Below are 26,648 nucleotides of genomic sequence, written 5' to 3' on the forward strand. Positions count from 1 at the left end.
TGGACCCCTTCAGACCCACACTGCACAGACAGGACTTGGACCCCTTCAGACCCACACTACATAGACAGGACCTGGGCCCCTTCAGGCCCACAATGCACAGACAGGATCTGGACCCCTTCAGACCCACACTGCACTGGCAGGACCTGGACCCCTTCAGACCCACACTGCACTGGCAGGACCTGGACCCCTTCAGGCCCACAGTGCACAGACAGGACCTGGACCCCTTCAGGCCCACAATGCACAGACAGGACCTGGACCCCTTCACACCCACACTGCACAGGCAGGGCCTGGACCCCTTCACACCCACACTGCACAGGCAGGACCTGGACCCCTTCACACCCACACTGCACTGGCAGGACCTGGACCCCTTCACACCCACACTGCACAGGCAGGACCTGGACCCCTTCAGACCCACAGTGCACAGACAGGACCTGGACCCTTTCAGACCCACACTGCACTGGCAGGACCTGGACCCCTTCACACCCACACTGCACTGGCAGGACCTGGACCCCTTCAGACCCACACTGCACAGACAGGACCTGGACCCCTTCAGACCCACAGTGCACAGACAGGACCTGGACCCCTTCACACCCACACTGCACTGGCAGAACTTCTAGTTAGAATTATAAACGTTTGTTTAAATCAGAAAAACTTCTGGTTTCAACAACTCCAGCACGAGTCAGGAGGGACTTGTAGTTTTTTGTTGGAACTGGATCTATTGTGCGTTTCTATGCTAATCCACCTTCAACAGCTAAGCCCCGTCCCTTCATGGCCCCGATGCGTTGCCATGGCGAACAGTGTGAACAAAGGAAGAGAACTCGCTCTGAGGTCCTGGTTTCCTCCTGACAGAATGCAAATACTTCTTTTTCCACAGAAGGACGGGGACAGTTGAACTAAGTCCCACACAAAGTGTCTTTAGTGGAAGAAAAACAACAAAGGTCCTCTTTAGTCCTTCCACCTTGATTTCCCTTCTCTACAGGGTTCCTCGTTGGCTCTTCTGGACCAAAGGGCTCTAAGGGTTCTCTGAAGGTGCTGAGAAGAAGGACGTGCTTCCATTTTTTATTGTTTGCTTCACGTTGCAGATAGGAATAAATAAAAAAAAAGGAAATGGATGGTTTTAACTTCCACTCTGTCGTTCAGTTCCTTATGGCCCACCAGCAGCCGAATAAAACGAGCCTGAAGACCTTCGGCTACAAGACGTGCAGGAAAAGGTCCTCTCACAGGGGGGCGCCAAGAAGGCAAACAGGAAGTGAAGAAGAACAAAATCTCTTCTTTAGAATTGTTTTAAATATTTCATGAGACCTGGTGGACCTCCGTTTGAAAAAACAAAAATGAATTCTACCAGAACTGATGAGCTAAGGACTAGTCTGAACGAGTCTGAGACCAAAGTGAATCGACGCAGACTTCAAACGTCTTTACACACTCAAAACTTTTAGACAAAAAGTTTGTTTATAAACCTTCAAATCACTGCTGGTTTCACATCAAACAGCGACTTCAACAAAAGCACGATATCTTGCAGGAAATGCTACAGCCGGCTGCTGCTGCTGCTGTTTGAGCAAAGTAAAACAGAAGTCTTTCAAAGTAAACATCCTGATGCATGCTCAATAATCCAGGTCGAAAAATCCAAAAAAAGTCCAGAGGACCAGATTGAACTTTTTTGGATTTCAAAGTAAACGTGTAACTGAGATGTTTCCCCATCGCTGTAAAAAATTACAAAGAAAAAAAAAAAAAAACGCTCTTAAAAAAATGAACAGAAGAACGTTTTGTGGATTAAAGTCATAATTTCTGTGTTTCTGAGGAAACGCCGTGAAGAACGGCATGATGGGAAGTTTCAGCCTCAGAACATCCTGGTGAAACAAAACGTCCATCGTGGCTGCAGGAAATCTTTGTTTTAATGCAGAGTCAGCGTTTACATCGTTGATTTCCTGTTTGGTTTTATTTCATTCAAGTTAACTACTTTTAAATCTTTTGTTCATAAATCAAAACCTTCGGCTCATTCAGCCGACGGCTGCTGCGACTTCTGCAGCTTCTATTCTTTTTAAAATATTTTACTTTTTATTTTTACCTGAGATCTCTTCAGTTCCTTTAAAAATGGTTTTCTCTGAAATCTACTTCAGCCACTTGATCTGTTGTGCCATCTTATGCTTTTAGCTACTGTTTTGGTGCTTTAGCTTATAGTTGGTTTGTCTGAACAGTGTGATAATTGTTCTTAAAGTCAGATGAAAAGACCAACAACATAAAAACCCTCCATACAAAAACTCGGTCTCAGAAGAACGTTCTCCTGCTCTCAACTTAAACTTCACAGGATTTTGGATGAAACTGTCCAACAAGTTGACAAAAACGGACCTCCGACTAAAAACACTGGTTTGATTTTGTGTCTTGTCCGGTTGTGAACTTCTCAGTTAGTTTGGTATATAACCCGTGTGACACGGACCCCTCGTGTTCCCGCATATGCTGGCCTGGCAGGAACAGAAGCTGGCCGACGACCATATTTGGGCGTAACGGGCGATAATCCAGCAGACTAATTTGGGTCTGGCTGAGACAATGCAGTTATTATTTTCCTCTGGACCATCAGGCAGAGGACACACAGCCATCTGCTGGGTCCATACACACATCTCAATTACACACACACACTGACACACACCTCAGTTACATCAGTGAGAGCAGCTGGAAGCGACGCCTGCTCTCAGAAAAGCGTTCAGACATACATGAACATGAAGGCTGCTGTTGGAGCGACGGGGCGGCACACGCACAGACTCTCCGTCTGGTTCTGCAGAAAACAGTAGAAGAAGAAGAAGCACCAACCGTCCAGGAGCTTGTTTTCTGTACAACAACTCTGACAGACTCATCAAGTCAACGCCCAAACTCAAAAAAATAAAGAATAAATGAATTCTGACTTTGTTACGAACAGTTACATTTTTCAAAGAGCCTACATTAATCTGACATTCCTGAGCAAACTTCAGACTGTATTTATGATGATTTTATTTTAAAATAAATTAAACGAACAGGAAGCTCCCAGAAACAGGAAGGAGGAAAAGTTCCCTGCCCACACACCGCCGTCTCCCCTCCTCCACCCAGGGACTAATTCCTCCTCCAAGATTGATTGATGATTTCTATCAAATAATTGATTAATTGTTTAATCGGGTCCCCTAAGCTTTGCTGCCATCTCCGCCCTGCCCGTTATCTTGTTCGCTCAGCTTTTATCAGCCCAAGAAGAAGAAGAAGAAGTGGCACGACGATTAAAAGGCGGAAGCGACAGTCAGAGAGAGGAAGATCAGCCTCGTCTTCGTCGTGTTTTAGCCCCGCCCTCTAATCCGACATGTGTACAAGAAGTTCATCAACCTCCCCGCATTAATTACGCTGCTGCTTCCTTTTTATCGCTCCTCTTCTTCAGTTTGTACTTTACAGGAAGAAAACATATCACTAATTATTCATCTGCTTTAATGAGATGGTTCTGCGTGTGTGTGTGTGTGTGTGTGTGTTTGTTGATTTAGGCCTGTTTGCTAGCTGTCAATGCTCAGAGATCCTCCCGCTCGGCGTTCGGTCCTTAAACGCTGCTCCGGCACTTTTCTGTTAAAGAGGATTTTCTGGTTGAACCGGTTCACGACGAGGAGACGTGTTCGGCCAATCCAATGTTTCTTTAACGATGGCCGCTTGGTCTTATTCAGGTACGACCAACACTCAACACCTTCAGGTCATTTTAAATCCTCAACAGACACTAAAAGGAGACAACGGTTGATAACGTATTTTAGATGCGTTAGCAAAATATCTCAGAAACTACTGAATAGATTTTTTTAAAAACAGTTAAAGTAATCGGTGAATGATTATTTATTATTTATTGATTCAAGATGGCCGCCACAACTGGCTGACCTTAGAAAGATAAAATGTGGTGTGGTAGTAGCTGAGTCACCTCCAACACACGCTCAGCGTGTACAGATGAAGTGGTGGGCGACATGCATTCATTTCATCTGAACTGTTCGTTATAAAAAAATGCTGAGTTTGATTAATATTTTTATTTAACCTAGATTAAAACTCTCAAATAATATAATTGTAATATCTAGCACCCTGTCAAAACTAATCTCATGTTTTCTTCAACAAATGTGGCATTTTTCTACTCAAATAAAACAAAACGATCCTTTAGAAGATAGAAGAAAACCAGTAAGTATTTTGTTTTTCCAGGAATTTTAAGACTAAACTTCAGTTTGATGCAGTTTGATGCGTGACCTTCTCTATTAACAAGAGAAGGAAACACACACACAGACGCGCGCGCGCACACACACACACACACACACACAGACGTTAAATATGCATCGTTTCTGGCTGCACAAATCAACAAGCGTCTGACGAGCTGATGAGATTTTAAACGAGTCTTAATTTGTCAGAGATTGTCTTTGGTAATGACAGGAGAGGGACGGAGAGAGACGGGGGAGGGGGACAGGACCACAGGTACGTGGGCGGCTTTCATGCGTTCCAAAGATGAACCAGAACCAGCGACTGACCTGCGACAAGCCCAGGTAGATGGAAACAGTCTCAGAGATGTAGAGGAATCGTCCCTCCTTGTTTAGTGCAAATACGAACCCGTCCAGCGACTGAAACAGAGAAAACAGGAAAACGTTCAATTCACTGGAGACACTTTCCAACATGGACCCAGAGTCTAAACTTCCCAGAACCTGAGATTAACGAAGCTAAGCTGATGCTAACTTGAGACTCATTAGTCTGAACTGACTAACCAAGAAATCAAGCAGGTCTGTGGGTCGATCAGCATCAGAGCATGGAGCTACTTTTACAATCGGTTTTAAATTTGTGAAAACAAGGTTGATTTTTTCATTTAAACACAAAACATCTGTGAAGATAAACACAATAAAATAAATATCAGTGTGTTGAGTTGTGTTTATGATGATCACGATGTAACACACACACACCACAACAGATGAGGCCATGTTTCAACGTTTCACACCCGTCACTCGGAGTTGGACTCTCCATGCTGATGTTACACAATCACAGCCGAACACGGAGACGTTCACGTCAGGTGACGTTCAGGTTTGAATTATTAAAAATCTTCTTGTACAGTTTGTCCGTCCTGTCGGCTCTGATTCCTCCAAAACCAAGTCCCATATTCCTGCTGGGCTTTAGAAACAAAACCTTCAGACTGGGCTTCAACCTTCCTGCAGACAGTTCTGGTCTCGGATGCAGCTCGCCTCGTTCCGGTTCTGGTTCACTTCAAACACAGTAGAACTGTGGAACCGGCAGAGATGAGCAGATAAATCCAACGAGTGTTTTTCTTTCCATGGTTTTATCATCCCGTCTGATTGAGGTCCAGGTTTAGCAACAAGAACCTCCAGGTGAGCAAATCTGCTATTTTCAGGGGGATTAACGTGGATTAATTAGAATTAGAAAGCAAGTTTAAAGGTGGAGGAGTGTGTATATGTGTGTGTGTGTTCTGCTGATATGTAAACACTCCCTCAAACTCAGACACAGATGTGCTGTAAACAAACAGAACCTTGCCGGCTGCTTTAAGTCCCATGTCGGCTCCCGGAGGTTAAACAGGCCTCAGATTATTAGAGCGGCGCCTCCACCTGCAGCTCGGACCCAACATGGTCTCCGGTGCCGGGTTTGTTTTGTTTCAGCTCCTCTGCTTTACATTCAGAATCACCTACAACACCGGCAGGGTCCGCAAAGGTCAGTGAAAGGTTGGAGGATGCACACAAAGGTCTGTGTACGTCTCGGAACACGAGCAGGCTCTGCAGCACCTTCAGACATCGTCAGAACAGAAGAGGCTTGTTTGTTTGTTTGTTTACCAACAGAATATTTTTTCTTCGCTGTTGAGATAACTAACAAAGTATCTGAGATAAACGCTAAGGAGTTGGGTTTCAGACATATTTAACTCAAATGTTTCTATATAACCGGGTCTCAAAACGAGACCCTCATTTTGCCAGAATGGACCCTGGGTCCATGAGAACCACCAGGTTTTTAGTCAAGAAGATATGACAGAGGACTGAAGAGAGGAGACAGGAATATAAGGAGATGCAACGTAGAGCAAAGAGGGAGGTGGCTAAGGTAAAGCAGAAGGTGTATGATGAGTGGTATGGGAGGCTGGACACTAAAGAGAAGGACTTGTACTGATTGGTGATACAGAGGGATCAGGCTGGAAAGGATGTGCAGCAGGTTAGGCTTGTTAAATATAGGAATGGTAATGTTCTAGCAAGCGAGGAGAGTGTGACGGGAAGATGGAAGAGTACTTTGAGGAGCTAATGAATGAAGAGAATGAAAGAAAGAAGAATAGAGGTCATAGAAACTGTGCACCAGGAAGTGGGAAAGATTAGTGAGGGTGAAGTCCAGACAGCTCTGAAAAGAAAGAAGGGGAAGGCTGTAGGAACTGATGACATACCAGTGGAGGTTTGGAAATGTCTTGGAGAGATGGCAGTGAGGTTTTTGACTCAAATATTCAACAACATATTTGAGGGTGAGGAAATCCCTCAGGATTGAAGGAGAGGTGTGCTGGTGCCCATTTTTAAGAACAAAGGTCACGTACAGAGTTGTAACAATGAAAGAAGAAGGAAGAATACTCTTTTCCTCCTGCATTCCCACTCACATTACCTAAGGGGGGCCACCAGGACCGACAGAAACCAGGAAACTATCCCTAAAACCAGGCCGGACCACCAGGACCACCAGAAACCTGCAGGATCATCTGACCTCAGAGGAGCCATCGTTTATCTCCCTTTGTTCTTCTCATCTCCATTTGCATATTAATAAAAGTTTACAGTTTCTGAGGGGTGTGTGTGTGTGTGCAGACAGACCAAGGACACATCACACACACACACCTGCTGAACAAGAAGTAAACATACAAAAATATGCAGAACACACACACACGTCACTTTTTGTATCTCCACCACTGTCTCTGTCTCACACGATCGCGCATGCACGTACACACAAACACACACACACACACCCTGTGGCAGCGGCGTGTGTGTCTTCATGAAATCACAGAGGCTCTGACCGCCTCATAGTAATTATGCTAATTGCCTGGATGCCCTTGCCTTTATTTATGCGGCGCTGCTAAGATAAATAAAAGGAAATTGCTTTGGATCTAACTGTATTCATTTCAGCATGCTAACTAGAACACTAATGCTGCTCTGTGTGTGTTTGTGTGTGTGTGTGTGTGTGGGGGGGGGGGTCTCAGAGGGTCAGCTGTTCACAGGTTTGTTTACCCTTCAGACTTCTGCAGGTAATTGCAGCTTTGATCGTAGATTTTCAGTCCGATTGTTTCGATGTTTCTTGGGAGTGACAGGAAGTCGTCTGTCGGCGTGTTTCTAAATGTTTTGTCTTTCAGAGCCGCCTCGTTTCACCTGACCCATGTGGATGCAACAGTTCAGCAGGGTTCAGACCCGAAGCTCCAAGTGGAGACCTTCATTGTTGTTGACTGTTGGCCGGACATTCAGGGACATAAATCACACGATAAATAAAAATGTAAAACTGGTCCAAAAGTCCCAAAAATAAATAAATTAATTAAATTAAATTTGTATGCATCCTTTATGATTGTTTGTTGGTGTTGTCGTTGTCCACAGTACCATGCTGCTAACAGTACCTCACTAACAGAACCACACTGCTAACAGAACCACACTGCTTACAGGACCATGCTACTAATGGGCCCATATTGCTAAGAGAACCTCACTGCTAACAGAACCTCACTGCTAACAGGACCATGCTACTAATGGGACCATATTGCTAAGAGAACCACACTGCTAACAGAACCTCACTGCTAACAGAACCACACTGCTAACAGGACCATGCTGCTGTAGATGAATTTCTTTTTCACTTTTGGTGACTTGTTTTTTTGTTGCTTGCTTTGGTATTTGTTGTTGTTGTTGTTTTTTTTGGCTAGTCGAGATGTTTCTTCTCGTCCTGAGCATTTCATTGCATTGTTGATCTTGTGTTGATCTGCATGACAAAACTAAACCTAGAACCACAGCAGAAGCGTGATTAAAAAAAAAAAAAAAACACATTTCGATACCAAGGCTCCATCAAGGCCTTGATTATCACTCAGTTGCTTATCACCCACCACAGCCTTTGCCAAAGGCATGTGGCGATCTGTTTGCCAGTATGTTTGTCTGTAAAGGTTCAAGGTTCTTTATTGTCATTCGCATCACATGTGGTACATGAGGTGGAACAACACTTTGTATTCAAGGACCCAGTTACACCCAAAAATAGCAAAAATATAAAGTATAAAAAGAAACAGTATACAAAGATCTAAAATACATGCTAAACACTAATAATGTAAAACAAGGTATGGCAGCTCGAACAACAGTCTGTGCTGTTAACAAAATATCTCATGAATTACTGTATGAATCTTGGAACCTGAATAATGCCTCCTACAAGATCTTGTACCCCCAGATGTGTTATCGGAGTCTGTAGAATCTGCAACAAGAAGCTGGTGGTAATTTATCTCTGTGGCTGCTTGGAGTTGGCACCTCCTTATAGCTGCGGTGACTTCAACACTCAGTTCAGTCCCTCTTTAACTTCTAAGTTCCTGTAACAGGAATTTATTCTCTCTTATGCTGCCAGAAAATCTTTCATCAGGGCAAACATTCCACCATCAAGCACACCAGCTGTGACACGCCCAGACTGGGATTGACACTCTTCTTCCTCCGATTAGCACATAGCTTCACCTGTTGGGTGTGCTGGTGCCTCTGCTGCTGAAGACTGCCCAGTTGTCACGGTTTCTGCTGCAGAATCTGAAGATGTTGAGGGTTTAGTTTACGATGTTTCTGACTACTTGCGGTTGTGAGCACAATCCAGTCCTCGGTCTGGCAAAATGAGCTGCTTTCTTGTGACTTGCCATCCCACTCTTGACACCAACTGTCACAGGTTCATTTTTTCCACGTAGACATTTATTAAATCTGAATGAAAATTCTCCAAATTAAATCCATGGGCAACGCTTCAGATCCTCCCAGATTTTATTTCCTCTTCAAAAAGGGTAAAAACTGGCCTTCCTTACCAGCTTGATACAATAATTCCCACACATCGTTACCTTCTGTGTAATCACCTTACACATTCTCTCTGTCGGGCAGCAACTCTTAATCTTTAGCTCCTCCCACATAACACAATTTAAACAAATACAACTTTAACTGTTCGGTTCATTCTCACTGAAAATCATAATTAACCCAACAATAATAATGAACCAAATAATTTAAAGTCACATGATCATGGAAGCATCTTTTTAGTCAGTCAATTGTCCCACCCACTATGTAATGCACAGAGGGAAGAGGCCATCATATCACTCAGTGCAAGAGCAACAGGTGCAAATAATGTTTTTAATGTGTTTTACTGAACCGACCCCCCAAGTGTGCTCCACTGGTTGTTATAATGAACTCTACTGTCAAGACTTAAACTACGGGGAGAGAGGATTGGAGTGTGACGTGGCTCTGTGTGCACGTGGTCGTGTATTTATACATGACTAAAGTGTGAAGATATCTAGTGATTAACCTTAGCTGTCAACTCAAATCAACATGGCACCACAGCCAGCAAACAGGAGTGGCTACAACTCAGAGTTAGCTGAAACGTGGTGTGGTAGTAGCTGAGAGACAACAAATCAAACGAGACCTTTGTTTAAAAGTATGCAGAGTACCAGGAATGATACTTTAACTTACAGAAGCTCCTGACCACAAATTGCACTTAATACAAACAAACAAACAAACAAACAAAAAGATGTAGACATAAACCGATCAGACAGAAAACGCTTTGACGCCTTCACATGAAGCTGCACAAATCTGACAACAAAATTATGCTGGGCCACAAACAGTTAAAGAAAATACAGCACCCCCCCCCCCCCCACACACACACACACACAAACACACACTATAATGTCTAAATCTGTGCATTAAGACAGTAAAAGAAAGAATTGCAATTGATTAGTGAGCACTGCTGAATGGGCCGCTCCCTGTGCTTTCCACCTCCTGCAGATTACTGCATCGATCGGCCTCACACACACACGCACGCACGCACGCAAACACACACACACACACACACACACACCAGATGAGGCCATCTTTTAACCATTCACAACGGTCGGTTTAAATGTTACTGTCTAGCACTCTGCTTCTTAATGACAAATGGAAAAAAAAGAGTGTGTGTGTGTGTGTGTGCATGTGTGTGTGTGTTAGGAAGAAAAGGGTAAATGGATCGAGGGATAGAAAGAAAAATGGAGGAGGTGATAAATTTAATACATAAATAAAAACTCAGGGGCTTAAAGACAAAAGTCTGGATGTGATTAAAGAGAAAAAGATGAATTAGAGAAATAAAAAAAAAAGAGAAATAAAACGAAACAGGAACAGGGAGAACGGAGAGGAAGAGAACAAAACGTCGTTCAGTTCCGTGACGTTTGGACAAAAGTCCACACATTCAGTTTCGGGCTCGTCTTCAGCGTTTCCATGGTTACAGAGATTGAATCTGACAAACATCGCTGAGCGCCATTGGAGTCAGGAGGTCCTGGAAATGTGGTGAACCAGGTCAGCGGCAGCGTGAAGGACGAGTCCACCACTGTCCCACATATTCATGATCATTCTGATTATTCATATAAAATCTGACTTTGTTTCTTCATCAGCATCTTTAACTGAAGAACAAGTGTATTAAAAATATGCACGGTCGTTGGTTTAAAGATAACCGCTCCTCCTGTAGGACCCTTCTCTGTTCTGGATTCTGGTTCTTTGATGCTCAGAAGGAAAGTCTTGGCGTGTTCGCGTCATGTTTCCTGCAGCCAGCAGAGAGCGCTGTGGGTCGGAGATAAACACAAACACAGGGACAGGAGGAGAACCCAAACAGAACCTGGGTTTCACCTCTTTACAGCTGCTCGTTCTGGTTCCAACAGCCCATGAGGAAAATAAATATATAATCCCAAACTCAGGAATAAAAGTGTAGAAATCATGACCAGAAACAAACAAAAACAAATAAACTCCATGAAAGTGGGACTTTCCTCCAAAGCATCATGGGTAATTGTGTTTATCCATCCACCCAATATCTTTTACCCACTTCTTCCAGTTTGGGTCACGGGGGTCACCAATGCCCATGTCCAGCTAACACTGTGCAAGGGGCGGGGGACACCCTGGACAGGTCTCCAGTCCATCACAGGGCCACACAGAGACAAACGAGACAAACAACCACTGACTCTCACACTCACACCTAGGGACAATTTAGAGTTACCACTTAGTCTAACGTGCATGTTTTTGGTCTGTGGGAGGAAACAAGTACCTGGAGAAAACCCACACATGCTCGCTGAGAGGCAGCAGCTCTACCAGTTGGGCCACCGTGCTGCCCTAATTACGTTTATCAGAACTGAAATTTAAATTTGTGTCCGACTTAAACCTTTGAGAAAACAAGTCACTTTATATGATATTAAAGGGACATTGCAAACATCTTGAAGTGGCACTCTGTGGAAAAGCTTTGATCAGTTACTATCTTACCCGTTTTGGATAACCTCAGTTTGGAAAAAAGTGTTGTTGTGACAGGAATGATGAGTTAATGGCTAGTCTGAGCTCAGCTAGAACCAAAGTGCATCCCTGTCATCTGAAAACAAGGAGTTCTGTCGTAAATGTGAAGACAAGGAGCAGCAGCTAGCTGTATGACTTCCTGTGCAGCCTGGGATCACTTCCTGTAGGAATGTCAGAATATTGTTGCCAAGTTAACTGCATAATGTGACTTTACTGACAGTGCAATAGTTTATTAGTATTTGCTTGAACGGTTGTGAAACAGAGAATATACCTTTTTAAAGATGACGGCTCGGGTAGCAGTAGTTAGCTCACCAATAAAGTTCCCTGAACTAAAGCAGTTTGTCGTCTTTTAACGGGTACATTTCATGCTTTTATCTTCCTCTATGTACAGCTGCACACGGTTGGTCTGGCAGAAAAACTACCTTCCTGCAGGAAGTACCCCCAGGCTGCACCAACCTGCTACAGCTAGCTGCTGCTGTTTGGAAATTACTACAGATATTCAAGTAAATTGCTAATCCAAAACTTAAAGGTTTATAAAACGTGCTCATCTGAACCACAGAGAAATGTAAACGTTAGACCTAAATTAGGACTAGGCTTTAGCTCATCACTTCTGTCAGAATCAGGTTGTTGTAGGAGACATCTGCAGCAGGTAAGATATTAACTGTTCAGAGGTAAGCAGTTATAATCTGATCGTTTTCTTTATTTACAGTCAGAACCTTTTCCATGGTTTGGGTCCAATTAACAGCTTACAGACCGGTCCAAACAGAACCAGATCCAAACATGTGAGTCGTCATCGGTTCCAACAGATGTTTGTTGAAACAGTCACAGCAGATTAAACAAACCCTCAGGACGTCTGACCCTCCGGCGATGTAAAATATATTTTTATGGGTTATTAACGCCTAAAAGCAGAAGAATTCATTGTCACACATTTTTATTCTGACTGGTGGATTTATAAAAGCCTCTTAAACCCGTTCTAAAATATTCATTTGATTAAAACGTCTTGTTCCAGAGCGCGGCTGTCAGAATATTTCTGTTTAAATTTATGTTGTGAATGAACGTTGATCAGGAGGTTAAAGCCCTGAAGTCTGTAGGCTCAGAGGTAAAGACAACTAGTGCGACTTAAAATACAAACTCTCCTCGGAGCCTAAATTTACTTAAGATATTTAAATATAATAAAGATTTTACTGCAACAGTTCTACATTTCATTAAAAACGTTAATTTTTGGAGATTTAAAGATATTTTCTTCTGGACTGCAGGCAAAATACTTTTAGATTGAAGAAACATTTAGTTGTAAATCAGTTTAACCAAAATAAAATTCTGGCTCGGTTCTGGAGAGGACTTGTAGCCAGTGTTCCACAGAACCGTTGGACGGAAGTTAAGTTTCAGTAACGGACCACCTCTGTGGTGAGCCGGAACTGAAACCCGTCGTGTTTGTAGCAGAGACTTTTGATTCTGGTCTGGTTCTGGACCATGGACCGGGAGAACTGAGCTGTAAGATCCAGTTCTATGTTAAGCCGAATGAGTCGTCCTGTGAGGAACCGTTTTCACTTGAACCGTAAGAAAATACTTTCAGGTTTAGTTTGACATTTTTCACACATCAAAGTTTGTTCTCATGAAATTATTTTCATCAAAGAAACAAACGTCATGAAATAAAGAACGAAGCTGGACCGACTTCTTTTACCTATTTTACAGAAAAGATCAAATAAAAAGTGAAAGTTTTACAAGAAATAAAAAAAAAACTGATGTTTGGTTCAGTTCTGCTGGAGGGCAGAACCACTTCCTGCCCAGATAAAGTTCTGACGGGCAGCATCAAGAGCCGGGTCGAGTGGGCCTGCAAAGGTCAACGCATGCACGCACGTGCACACACACACACACACACACACGCATCATTGCAGAGCCCAAAGGTCAACTTCATGCTGATTGGTGATAGAACTATCAAATGAACCAATCAATAGCCAGAAAAAAGAAGAGGAGAGAGAGAGGAAGAGGAGGAGAAAGAGGTGAAGGAGGAGGAGGGAGAAGAAAGCAGAGGAAGAGTTGGAGAGAAGAGACAAAAAAAAAGGAAAAGCAGGAGAGTCGGAGGTGATGGTGGGAATGAGTCTAAACAGAGAAAGAGGAAAGGTCAACGTGTCAATACAGGAAGGAGGGAGAGAGAGGAGGAGGAAAAGGAAAGAGGAGGAAGAGGAGGAGGAAGAGGAGGAAAGGTCAAGACATGTCAATACTGAAATCGCTGAGAAATCAGGAAGAAAATGGACTCATGGTTAGATGATTAAAAAAACTGAACAGAAATGAGCAACAAGAAATAAAAATAACTTATTTTATTCTCCTCATGTTTTAGGTTCTGGTTTGACCCGGCCCAAACGTTTTATGTCCAGTCTCAGAACAAAAAAAAAAAAAAGCAGAAATGACTATGCTAATCAACTAAAACCTGACAGTCCATCCATCCATCCATCCTTCCATTCACTTCTGCTTGTTCTCAAGTCAGGTGGGGGCAGCAGTTTGATCAGGGAGGTCCAACATCTCTCCACCTCATCCAGTTCTTCTGGGAGGACCCCAACATGGTCCCAGATCAGCTGAGAGACAGTCTCTCCAGCGTGTCCTGGGTCTTCCCCTGGGTCTCCTCCCAGTTGGACATGCCTGAACCACCTCAACTGGCTGCTCTAGATGTGGAGAACGGTGTTCGTAAAGAGACGCTTTCTCCTCCTCAGCCGCTTGATGGTTTGTCAGAAACTGCTTGGAGCCGACTGAAAGTCTCCATCCAAGGCCTCACCAAACTCCTCCCACATCTGAGCTTTTGCCTCAGCAACAGCCAAGGCTGCAGACCGCTTGGCCCTCCGGTACTCCTCAGATACCTCCCGACTCCTTCAGCTTGACAGCCTCCCTAACCCGAGGTGTTCACCACCAAGTTTGAGGATGGCCACCACAAGAAGCACCAACAACTTTTGCAGCCACAACTCAAGACAGCCACCTCAACAGTTGAGTTGTGGAACATGGCCCACTCTGACCCGATGTTCCGTGCCGCTGCTGGGATGCAGTTAAGGCTCTCCTGGAGGTGTGAGTTGAAGATCCTGGTGTTCCCAGCAGACTCTCACTGCACACTTTGGTCTACTGGGTCTGTCCGGCATCTTTCCCCACCATCTGTTCCAACTCACTCCCAGGTGGTGATCAGTTAACAGCTCAGCTCCTCTCTTCACCCGAGTGTCCAAAACAAACGGCTGCAAATCAGATGACACGACTACAAAGTCCATCATCGATCTATGATCTAGGGCGTCCTGGTGCCAAGTGCACTTATGGACACCCTTATGTTCCAACATGGTGTTTATGATGGACAAACTATGACACAGAAGTCCAACAACAGAACACCACTTGGGTTCAGATCAGAGAGACTGTTCCTCCCAATCACACCCCTCCAGGTCACAGTGTCGTTACCCACGTGGGCATTAAAGCCCCCCAGCAGAATAAAGCAGTCCCCAGCTGAAGCACCCCTGCTAAGGACTCCAAGAAGGCCAGATACTCTGAACTGTCATTTGGTAAGCAGGCACAAACAACCGTCAGAGCCTGTCCCCCCACCCGAAGGCGCAGGGAAGCTACCCTCTCATCTACCAGGGAAAACTGCAACACACAGGCACCAAGTCGGGAGAATAAAAGTAGACCCGCACCAACTCCGTGCTTCTCACTGTGGTCAACTCCAGAGTGGAATAAGGTCCAGCCCCTCTGAAGGAGACCGGTTCCAGAGTCCATGCTGTGCGTCGAGGGAAGGTCTTGTAAATATTATAAAAAAGCTGGTTACCGTGGTTACCTTCCTACAGCCACGGGTCAAGCCAGAACCAACCAAACAGCTCAGATGTCGTGTTGTTGGAGGAGTTGGTGAATCTGGTTAATGCTCGACAGATGGAAGCAGCTTTTATCCTCAGAACAACCTTCCAAAAAAAAAAAAAAAAAAAATACACCGGCCACAGAGCAGATGCACATGATGTTCCCAAAAGTCCGAGTTGGTCTCATCTACAACAAAACGCATCAGTTTGGAGCTCATTCAGCTTCTGATGAAACAACTTCCAGGTTCAAATGCCTCTCTGGTAAAGATGAAGGAAAAAGATGAGATGATTTCATATGACACCTCCTGTTTGGAGTTTGGACCGAAACAAAGCAGATCATGTTTCCGTTTGACCGCAGACGACGTCTTCACAGGATGGATAAAAAAAAAAAACATTTATTTATAAAGAAGCAGAGAGAGCCCTCACACATCATCTCCCTGATTAACTTCATGATAAGAGATCCAGGGATGCTGGATATTAAAGCTCTTTGAATCAGTCATTGCTTGTATGAGCATCACCGTTCAGCCATGTGTTAATGGTTCCATCATGGAGGCACGAGTAGTTTAACTGGGACCGAACAGCAGCGTAAAAACAACAAGTTTGTTATCAGATTTATCGAACAATGTCAGTGAAATGTTGCTTTTTAAAACAGAGTCTATGTGGGAGAGTCTGACACACACCAAAGACCTGCAGGAGGGTGGCAGTTAATGGACTTTAACCCTGATCGTAGAGAACTGGAAGTAATCCTGCAGGGTACATGGGAGCTAATTTTTTTCTGGGTACACATGAAAACACCAAACAAACAGCTTGTGTTGACATGTGGTTTACTCTGATCCTGCTCCAGGGTTACTGGCCGCTCCAACCAGTATTTAAAGACAAGGACGACAAGAAGAATATCCAGGTGCCGTTATGCTGCAGCAACTCGTGTTTAGGGTCGACCCGCCTCTTCAGGACTTCAACCCTGAACAAAACTCAAGCATGTAAAGAAAATGACTTAATGGTTGTAGGACACGTTTACAAGACTTGGCTCAATGTTAATAAGGAAGTAAAAAGTACAATCTTCACCCAGAACAGAGCAGAAAGGTAAAATCAAACTCCAACAAAGTCAAGTTAGGTCCTCTGGACAGTTTCTTTGTATTGAAACGTTTCGTCTTTCATAGGCCTGTCACAATAACAAATTTTGCTGGGCGATTCATTGTCTCAGAAATCATTGCGATAAACGATAATATTGTTTGAAATTTGACAATAATTAGTAATTATTGTCAAATTCAAGAAGAAATGTTGGTTAATTTGTTTTGTGTGTAGTACCTGTACTTGACCACCAGATGGCAGTATAAGACTGAACCGAAAGATGGATAGTGAAGGAGCAAGTAGCGTCTCTAAGAAAAATGGGAGGGAAGTCACTTGACGTGACATGGGCTGTCTCTCATCGGTTCTCAAAATGGCGGCCGCTCGGTGTGGTTTGAGCTCCTTAGCATAGCATTGTTCACACAAAGCTTTTAATTAAAAAAAAAAATCAGTAAACAAGTTCTCAGCTTCTTTTGCAGATAAAAACAACTTTTTACATGAAGACAACTTTCAACCATGAATTTTGGAGCTTCGACAAGACAGAGGTTTTATCCCGAGGTCGGCCTGTTAGCTTAGCTTCTCAGCTTAGCTGCTTTAAACGATCCAAAAAATGTGATTTTGAACAGTTAAAATGGATTTTAAAGAGAAAGGGAGGGGTCAGTGAAGAGCACCAGAGTTCAGCCTTTTGTCATCCAGTGTCTTCAGTAGAAAGAGAGACAAAGACCCGATAAAGCCGATAAATGAAAATGGTCAATAATTTTCATTTATCATGCGATTAATTGATTTGTTTATAGCGACATGCCTAGTCTTTCATCCAAAATACTTCAGTCTGAGGAGCCACAACAAACTCAAATGAACTCAGACGAAACGTTTCAACACAAAGAAACTGTCCAGATGACCCGACTTAAATTGGATTTTTTTTTACCTGGATTATTAGGCATGAACGTTGATGTTAAACCCAAACTCTGAAACACTCCAGCTCAGGTAGCAGGTGGCGACGATGTCCACATTCACAGACACAAAACAACAAATAAAGGGAAGGGAGGGAGGGAAGTCTGAGATTGTCACCATTGTATGTTCCCATACAATGGTGAAATTGGTTCTCTGCATTTAACCCATCGCACCTGGGATACACCCAGGTGGAGCAGTGGGCAGCTATGTAGGTGCCCAGGGAGCAATTAGGGATTAGGTGTCTTGCTCAGAGACACCACAACATGTGGGAAGGGCTGGGATCGAACCTGGGACTTCCTGGTCCCAAGTTGGCTGCCCTGCCTCAATCCCATCTTGGCCCCCAATGAAACAAACATCTGACAATCTGCTGCTTCCTGAGAACTTTTACTACTTACTGTTTGATCATGTATGTGAAAGTTTTTGTCTTGAAAAAATGATGAGCATGGCTGAAACAGACACCACTTCTCCAAAGGGTCATATCTGGAGCCAACTCATATATGCAAGAAATTGATGTTTTTACTTCAGGACCGCTCGGTCTACGTTCCTACCCTCACCTGTGGTCCTGGACTCTGGGTAGAGACTGAAAGAACCAGATCCTGGATCCAGGAGGTCTAAATGAGTCCTCTCTGCAGGGTAGCTGGACTCTCCCTTAGAGATAGGGTGAGAAGTTCAGATCTCCAGGAGAGACTTGGAGTAGAACCGCTGCTCCTCCACATCCAGAGGAGACAGCTGAGGACATTCAGACATCTGGAGAGGACGAACCCTGGCCACCTCCATTTGGAGGGGTTTTGGACAGGTTTAACTGGGAGGAGACCCTGGGGAAGACCCAGGACACACTGGAGAGACTACGTCTCTCAGCTGGTCCGACACCTTGGGAGTCCTCCCAGAAGAGCAGGAAGAGGTGGCTGCACCTCCCTGATCAAGATGCTGCCTGGAGACCTGAGTCCAGAACCAACAAATGGACCAGCAGACGGAGAGACAGGTGTGTATTTTAAAACATCTGGAGTAGTCTAGATTTATTTTGGACCATGTAAATATTAAATTTCTTTTGACTTTTGGTATTTTATTTAGAAATTTTATTGCATGCTTTCTTAATTCTTGTTTTTTTTAGCGAGTTGAAACGCTTCTTCTCATCCTGAAAGTTTCATTGCACTGTTGGCCTTGTGTTAACCTGCATCTGACAAATAAACAAACTAAACTAGAGCAGACGGGAGCTTCAAAAACATGATTTGAATGTGCTCGCTAAATAAAGTTGGTTTGATTAAGTGTTAAAAAGAAAAAACATTCTGGGCTGAAGATTCACCCAAAACGATTCAATGATTCTTTCCAGTTTAGTTTTGTCTCAGTTATGATTCCAGCAGAGAAGAGCAACAGGTGCACGAGGACTTTAAACTGAACATATTCCTCGGTTAAGCACGGAAAAATAAACCATGTGCTCATACTTTTCAGGACCGTTCTGGTCCTCCGAAAGGACAAGAACAAAGCAGACGGGCGAGGGAGCAAGGAGGGAAGGAGGGAGAGAGATTATGAGTGCGGAGCGGCGGACGACATTTGTCTTCATTTAGTGTGACTGCCTTCATGCGTTATTATTAGCGGCTGTCGGGAGAGAGGAGGAGGCAGAGGAGTGAAGGAAATGAAGTGGGGAGTTTGGAGGAAAAGAAGAAGAGTATGGATGGAGAGCGATGGAGGGAAGAGAGAGGCAGCTTTGTTTTTTCAGGAATGGTCCGTTAAACACCCCCCCCCCCCCCCCCACACACACACACAAACACACACAGCGCAGTGGCTGTTAGGTTGGAGGCGGCCCAGAACATGACATCTATTTTAAATATTTGTCCTGCTCACGTGGAGATGAAGTAAGGTCAATAGATTTAACACAAACGATCCCCTCAGCTGCTCACCTGCCAGCCCCCCTTCAGCTGATCTCCATAAAACCAAACAGTTCTTCAGGTTACAACCTGCTGTTGTTTTATTAATAATCAATCAGTTCAATAACAATAAATTATTCAGCCAACTACACTGAACGGGCCTTAGACCGCACCGCTCCCAGCTGTCAGTGCAGACAGTGTTGAAGTTCTGGAAACAGCAGTCCAGCCCAACTTTCTGCGACCCGTTCAAACTCTGAATGGTGGTTCTGAAGTCTGAGGTGCCGGTTCAAACAGCACCAGCTTACCGCTCTCTTCTACTAAAGCCCAGTGAGGTTTAGAGGGGCGCTCTTCCAGTTTTAAACTTCTTTTTTAACAGTATGTCGTACAGGGTTCTGCTCGGTTCTGAATACTGTGGAGCTGTCATGGTGGACATGTTTCTGTATCGTCTCATGGACAAGCTGCTCCAACTGTGGACCGGCAGATCAGCCCGAAGGCCCCAGTTTTTGCAAAGGGGGAACCACAATCCAACTATTAGGGTACTGAACCGGTTGGCCTCCACAGAAACTCCAGGCTGTTGGGACTGTTGAGCCTCAGGTCCAGCACAGTGAGGCGGGTCGAGTAGTACCGGACCAAATCCTGGTTCATGCTCAATAGTCCGGGTAAAAGAACCAGCTCAGTCAGGTCCTCTAGACGGTTCCTTTTTGTTGAAACGTTTCCTCTTTCATCCAAAACACTTCATCAGTCCCAAGGAGCCACAACAAACTCAGTCTTATAAATAACATCATCACATAGTGGGTCAACCATCGAACCAGATCTTTACCCTTTGTAAGGTTGTTGGGGTGGGGGCTGGGGTGGCTATAAAAGTTAACCAGTCCCTGCAGAACCACAACTGACCTGCATCCACAGTCTCAGCCCAAAGTTAAGCTTGTCCCCGGTGCCGTTTGGATCCAGTCCTGTTTGTGGTGTTCATGGACCCACTCATGAACAAAGACCTCCTGGTCTGTACTTGGCCTGGTCCTTTGTTTTTCTCTCGCTCCGTCTGCAGATTGACAGCAGAGTTTCTGTCTGTGTCGTCTGTTTCAGTCCAGAACCAGCAGAAAACAGTTTTCTGTTCTCACTTTCCTCCAACGCTTTTAGTGAAGAGAAGTTCTCTGTGTAAACATTTCCCTTCGTCTGAGTAGTATTTTTATTTCTCGTTTTGTTTGAACAAATGAGCCCTCATTTGATCGTCTACATTCTCCCTTTTTGTAGATTTGATTCAGGTGTTTTCAGTTTCTTTGTGTATATAAATTCAGCTGACGCACCTTTCAAAGTCTAACATCACAACGAGAGACAAACGGGTTCAAAATCTGGTTTAAAGTTGCTTCACTCCTCTGCCTCTCTTCTCTAACCAGTTAATTTAGTGCAGAGGCACGCACTGGAGTGGAAAACAAGCGCCTCCAGCTGCAGCAGCAGACAGGTTATGTTTGACACGACGTCAACTCTCCCCGTAATAATTTAACAACATTCAGTTTACAACACCTGGAGTGGACGAGCCGGCATCGAGTCCAACAGTCGGAGAGACAACTGTCTAATATTTTGTACTCTTAAAACAGCAACAAGGCCAACCAAAGTGCTGTACAATAGAAACACAAGCACAGCGGACAGGAAAACATAAAATAAAAATATAGATACAAATAGCAGCAGATAACTAAATGGCCTAATGGATGCTAAGGATTATTGTGATGCACTTTTCTTTGACCCGTCTAAAGCTTTTGACACTGTGGACCATGACACCTTGTGTCATAAGCTATCAGAAATTGGTTTCTCAGATCATACCATTGGTTGGTTCTCTATCTCTCAGATTGGAGGTAATGTGTTCAACATAATGGTACTTCCTCCCATTATTTAACAGTCAGCAATGGTGTACCACAAGGCTTAGTCTTAGGACCCACCCTCTTTACAATCTACATAGGTAATGTAGGTCAGAGCATCCCTGATGCATACTTACATTTTTATGCTGACGACACAGTTGTTTATTGTCTAGCTAAAACCGTTTATAAGGCTTTCCAGCTTTTGCAATCTGCCTTTGACATCATCCAGTCAGATTTGTTCCATTTCAAACTTGTCCTAAATGCAGACAAAACCAAAGGGATGCTTTTTCAAACAGGAAGTCAGTCCCAGAAGTCACAGCAGTCAGTCACAAATCACTCCTGAAACTTTTCTCCATCCACTCCATCCTGCCTAGACTCTCTTCTTCACCTCTTTACCACCCTCTTCTTTCAAGTGCAGACCTCCACCTCTCCAAGTTCTCTTCCACCTGTTCCCTGTTCTCGCCACAGATGACGATGTCAGCTTGAAACAAGTCAGTGAGACAGGTACCGAGAATAAATTTGGTGTGGCACACTGTTATGTTCATCTGGAAATGTTAAACTCAAATAGACAATATAAAATGGGGTGTAATTTTCAGTAAGGTTGTCCAGGAAACGATAAACTTCTAACTTACAGGTGGTTTGAGCAGTTCTTTCTTTAGCATCAGGTTTAGAACACAAAGAGACTTCCCAGGGCCAGAACCAATCGGTCTGAAGACAACACCTGGTCTACGTTTACTCTCAACACCCCGGTGCACTCACACACCAACAGACAACAGTTCAGTGATGGCAGTGAAGCCATAACCTTACCCCTCCCTACCCACAATTCCTCTGGGGACTGCCTCCGCCAGATGCCGCCGCGTCCCTGAGAGCCGACAGACACACAAACAGTATAAATCAGACCGATAAGGGGGGAGGAATGGGATGAGAGGACACATGGGGGAGGAAGGACGACTGTAGGAATGAATGACGAGAGAGAGACACAGCGAGATGAAATGAACGGAGGGGGGAGGGGGGAGGGGGCTGGAAGCCAAAATCATGGAGGCGTTTCCTGTTTGATTAGAGCAGATTTCTCTGCTGGATTGTAGTGATTATGGGGGGTGACAGATGACAGTTTCAGGTGACTGAGACCTTCCAGATTTCTTTAATACACGTGTGTGTGTGTGTGTGTGTGTGTGCGCGCGCGTGCGTGCGTGTGTGTATGCTGCTCGTGGTTTTCACACCCGATGATCTCAGCGGGGCAGAAAATAAAATGAACGAATGACATGAAAACCCGAACAGCTGTTTTTGGGTTTTATCTACATGAATTACACCAGTGGGATGACTCATGTCACAAATAAACAACAAACACAAAAACAAACACAAAATAATGGAAGTAAACAACCTCTGGTTTGGAGAAATATCTGCTGCTGTGGAGTCAAACATAAAGCAGAAAGTTCTACAGCTGAAGCTGAGCTTTCTGTTAATAAATAAAACTCGGAGATAACGGTGTCTGTTCGGTCCACATGGCTGGTTCTGATCCATCTGGGCTCTGAGGATCAGAAGGACTGCAGTGAGATGGACCTAGTTTGATTTAGACCCTCCAACTACAGGTTTTTGGATTGTGAGAGGAAACTGGAACACTCAGAGGAACCCTACACAGAAAGACCTCAGGTCCAAACTGGGGATCGAACCCAGGATCTTCTAGTTGTGAGGCAACAGTGCTAACCACTGATCCATCCATCCATTATCTTCATGCTGCCTAAATGGCTGCACATTTAGGCAGTGAGTGACCAGTTTAGAAGGACCAGTTTTGAAAATCACGTGATGCTGGTGTTTATCTGACCCAGGAGTGTCCAGTCCTGGTCCTGGAGGACCACCACGCTGCACGTTTTAGATGTTCCTCAAGATGCCTGATCTGAATCGATGGGTCAGAATTTGCAGAGCCTGAAGAGGTGATTCAACCATTGAATCAGGTGAGTTGGAGCAGAGAAACAGGTAACAGCCCTCCAGGACCAGGACTGGACCCCCTGATCTAATATTTATCTTCCACCTACAACTTACTCTAAGATATTCAGTTGGTTACTTGGTTTCATTAGATACTCAGTGAGGTGAGAGGTGACAGACTAAAGTAGGCGACGTGAAACGTGAACAGGACGTGAGTCCATACGAATCAAAGATTCAAATCATCTCTCACGAATCAGAAACTCACAGATTAGTCCACAAACGCAGAAACGTCTATGCAGGGAGATTAGTTAGGCGGGGGCTCTAAATCTGGAGGGGGGGGAGAGGGGGGAGGTGTTACATGTTTACCCCATTTGGCTGGAACAGACACAACAAAGAGGACCAACGGGTCAGAGGGGGACAGATTTTTAGGAGAACAGCAGAAAATAGTAATGAAGCTCAGTGTCAGGATGACTCAGCTACCACCACGCCACAGTTTAGCTCAGTGTCTGTGGAACTAGCTGAGCAGATGGTTCTGTTTCCAGGCGGCGGGTGACAGAGACTACCAGCGTTGCTTGAAGTGAAATGATGCAAGAGTTGAGCAACATTTTGTAGAGGTGAAGTTGACCTCGCTCCCTCTCACCTGTACACCACATCCTGTCTTTTCTTCATCCTTTTGTTCCTCTGCCTCAGTTGAAATTCAGTCCGTCCTTCAAGGTTGTTCAAATCTTCCTAGTCTGCTTTGCAACGGCCAGGGAGGGGGTGGGGGTCAAAGTTCACAGAGATCTGCCTGCCTCTGTGGTCCTCCCAACGGACCACTTGATTGACAGCAATCAGAACTAACCTCCCCTCTCCCCTGTTTCTCCCTCCACCTCCTCCCCCTCCACCTGTCAGGACAAAGTGGCTGATTGTGTGTGTGAACGGCTTCTTCTGTCATTTATAATTATACAAATGATATTCAGCTTTGCCCCCCTCCCCCCGTTAGAAACCCTCTCGCCCAGCCTCCCACCAGACGTAGCCTTGAGGGCAGCGCCGTGTTGCCATTAGCATAAGAGCGTGTTTGTTTAAAGAGCCTAACCCGCCCATAAAATCAAACAATTACAGATGCAGACAAGCCTCGGCCTTTTGACTGCATGAATAATAAGAGCCGGTGGTGGATTTCCTTCTTTTCACCTTCATTTTTCTACTGGTGTCCCCCCCCGGACACTTCATTTATCGCTTCAGACCTCTCTGCTGTTATTCCCTCTGCTAATGAACCCGCTGGACCTCACAGGAAGTCAGAAAACTGGAGGGAGGAAGGATTCTGGGCGATCAGGATGCAAGGCATGATGCTCACCGCCATGACCTTTAGTCTCGCTGCTGCCGGGTCACGCCGTGCCTCTGGAGTCATCTGTGCATGCAGAAGCCTGCCTGAAACACACTGTTCAGCGTGTGTGTGCACGCCCACGTGTGTGTGTGTATATGTGTATAATTATGTGTTCATTTCTGAATATGCAGGTCTTAAAAATTCATCTCAAGGCCTGAAGTTCAACGCTCAGAAACAGAGTGAAATAAAGATGGAAATCAGCCGACATGCCGAGCTGAAGGTTTCAGATGTGATCATTGATTTGATCCGAGACAAATAGATGTTTTTTATGTCAGGAATCAGAGTCTCAAATAAAATACTTTTCAAGTAGAATTTTTACAGTAATATAAATGTTAATAATAAAGACTTGGATAATAAAGCCTAATAAAGTTAAAGATAATTAAGACAATAATAAAGACTTGTTCACTTGGAAGTCCTTGCTTTCAGAGAAGTACAGATTTGGTGCTGTAACACAAAAACAACAGAAACAGGAAACAAGGCACGAAGCAGAACGACCACACACAGAGTCTGAAATGTAAAAACAACAAAAAGAAGAAAAGAAGACATCATCCATTATATAAGAGGCGGGGTCATGACATCATCTTTTAAAGGTTGCTGTTTATACAAAAAATATTCCTGTGCGCACAGCCGCCCGCTCTGCCGGTGTGTAGCACAATTGTTAGCATGCATGTTAGCATCCTATAGGAACGTACTGCTGATGTAGGAGAGAGTCCTGGGGTGACGGAGAGAGTCCTGGGGTGACGGAGAGAGTCCTGGGGTGACGGAGAGAGTCCTGGGGTGAAGGAGAGAGTCCTGGGGTGAAGGAGAGAGTCCTGGGGTGAAGGAGAGAGTCCTGGGATGAAGGAGAGAGTCCTGGGGTGACGGAGAGAGTCCTGGGGTGAAGGAGTTTCTCTTTGGTCGAAGGAGAGACCTGTTCTGATCTGGTCGTGGAGATCAAATCTGGATCTTCATCCTTCCTTTCCATCATACTTAAAAACTAAAAACAAATACACGTTTCATCCTCTACCATGTTCAGACCAAGGCATGGAGGTTTCCCAGCTGAGGTCAGACATTTACGTCTTCATCAACCCACGGTCCAAACCCTCAGATGGACAAAGTGTCTCCTTTGATTCCCTACTCGAAATTGCCATGTCTTTTTGGGAGCTGCCATGTTGTACTTTTAGAACCAGTCTGTGAGCTCCAGATGTGAGGCGGTACCAACAATGGTCCCGCCCACGCCTCCTCTGACCCCCCTTCATCATCAACTTGCCGTCAGTCATAATGCAACATGTTTGTCTTAAAGCTTGAATAATTAACACATCTTCGTGGACTGAGGGGATAAATTATGCTAAATCTAAAGCCTTGAAAGGTCGTCTTCTCCCAGGTGTGTTTTCAGTGTAAATCTTTGTATACTGAGCAGATCTGAGCTTCACATGTTTGACGTCCTCCGGTTTTCCTTTAACCTGTCGATTTTATACTTCCTACTAATGAACCTCAACAGAATCCGCCCGCAGCAGTAGATTTGTCCTGTCGTTTCTTTGTCTTTTCATGCGTCTGTGGCAAATTTTTACCTTCGGTGACAATCACCGGCTGACAGTTTGATTGGCGGGTTGACAGGAAGCGGCGTGGCATCCGTGTGCTGTCGCTGTCGTCTTTAATTTCCCCCTCATCGTCGTGACAACGCACGGGCACCTTACATCTGTTTTACACGCTGCAGAATGAAGCCGTTTGGTACCGGCTGCAGCTCGAGGTGACCGAACGTTCAAACAGATCAACTGTATTTATTTATTACCTGAATATTTCTGTTTCCTGTTTGAGCTGAATGGAAAGTCCAACTTCCTGGCACCTGTTTAAACTCTGACTCATGGTTCTGCTGTGAAGTCTGAGGTGCAGGTCCAAACAGGACCAGGACTGAAACTAAATAAGAACATGTTTGTGAGCCCAGCACACTCATCTCACCTCACCGTGGGCTTTAATAAACGTATTGTGCATCTTTTCTTATTTTTTTTACTTTGGTGAAAAAGAAACAGGTTTATTCTCTTCATCCCTCGAGAGTTTCAGATGACAGTTTACTTTGAAACTAATTATACTAAAATGTGGTCAAAGGACATTGTCTGAAATCTGAAGCACACTAAACATAGAAGACAACTTTTTTTTGGTGGTGCACTAACAGCTCCTCCTCTGATTGGCAGGTTGAGCCATGAGCTCAGAGATGTTTCACCTTCTCCCAGGAATTATTTGTAAAATCCTCCACCTGCTGATTGAAATGATTGCCGACACCGAGATCTCTGTTCATGATGGATAAAGTTCATACAAACACAATCTCCACTTGTTTATTTACTCAGAAA

The 26,648-nt window shown here is 44.5% G+C and overlaps 1 protein-coding gene across 1 annotated transcript in view; it reads right to left on the reverse strand.

The window, feature by feature from the left end:
• The window catches only part of LOC119427226 (neuronal PAS domain-containing protein 3), a 162,415-nt gene that overhangs the window by 62,420 nt on the left and 73,347 nt on the right, over nt 1–26,648 (reverse strand). Inside the window, exon 5 of the mRNA XM_037694805.1 lies at nt 4,500–4,589. Coding sequence (XP_037550733.1) covers nt 4,500–4,589 — 90 coding nt within the window. The remainder of the gene's footprint in view (nt 1–4,499; nt 4,590–26,648) is intronic.

The sequence above is a fragment of the Nematolebias whitei genome, chromosome 21, assembly GCF_014905685.2.
Source record: "Nematolebias whitei isolate Nwh7 chromosome 21, NemWhi1, whole genome shotgun sequence".
NCBI lineage: Eukaryota > Metazoa > Chordata > Actinopteri > Cyprinodontiformes > Rivulidae > Nematolebias > Nematolebias whitei.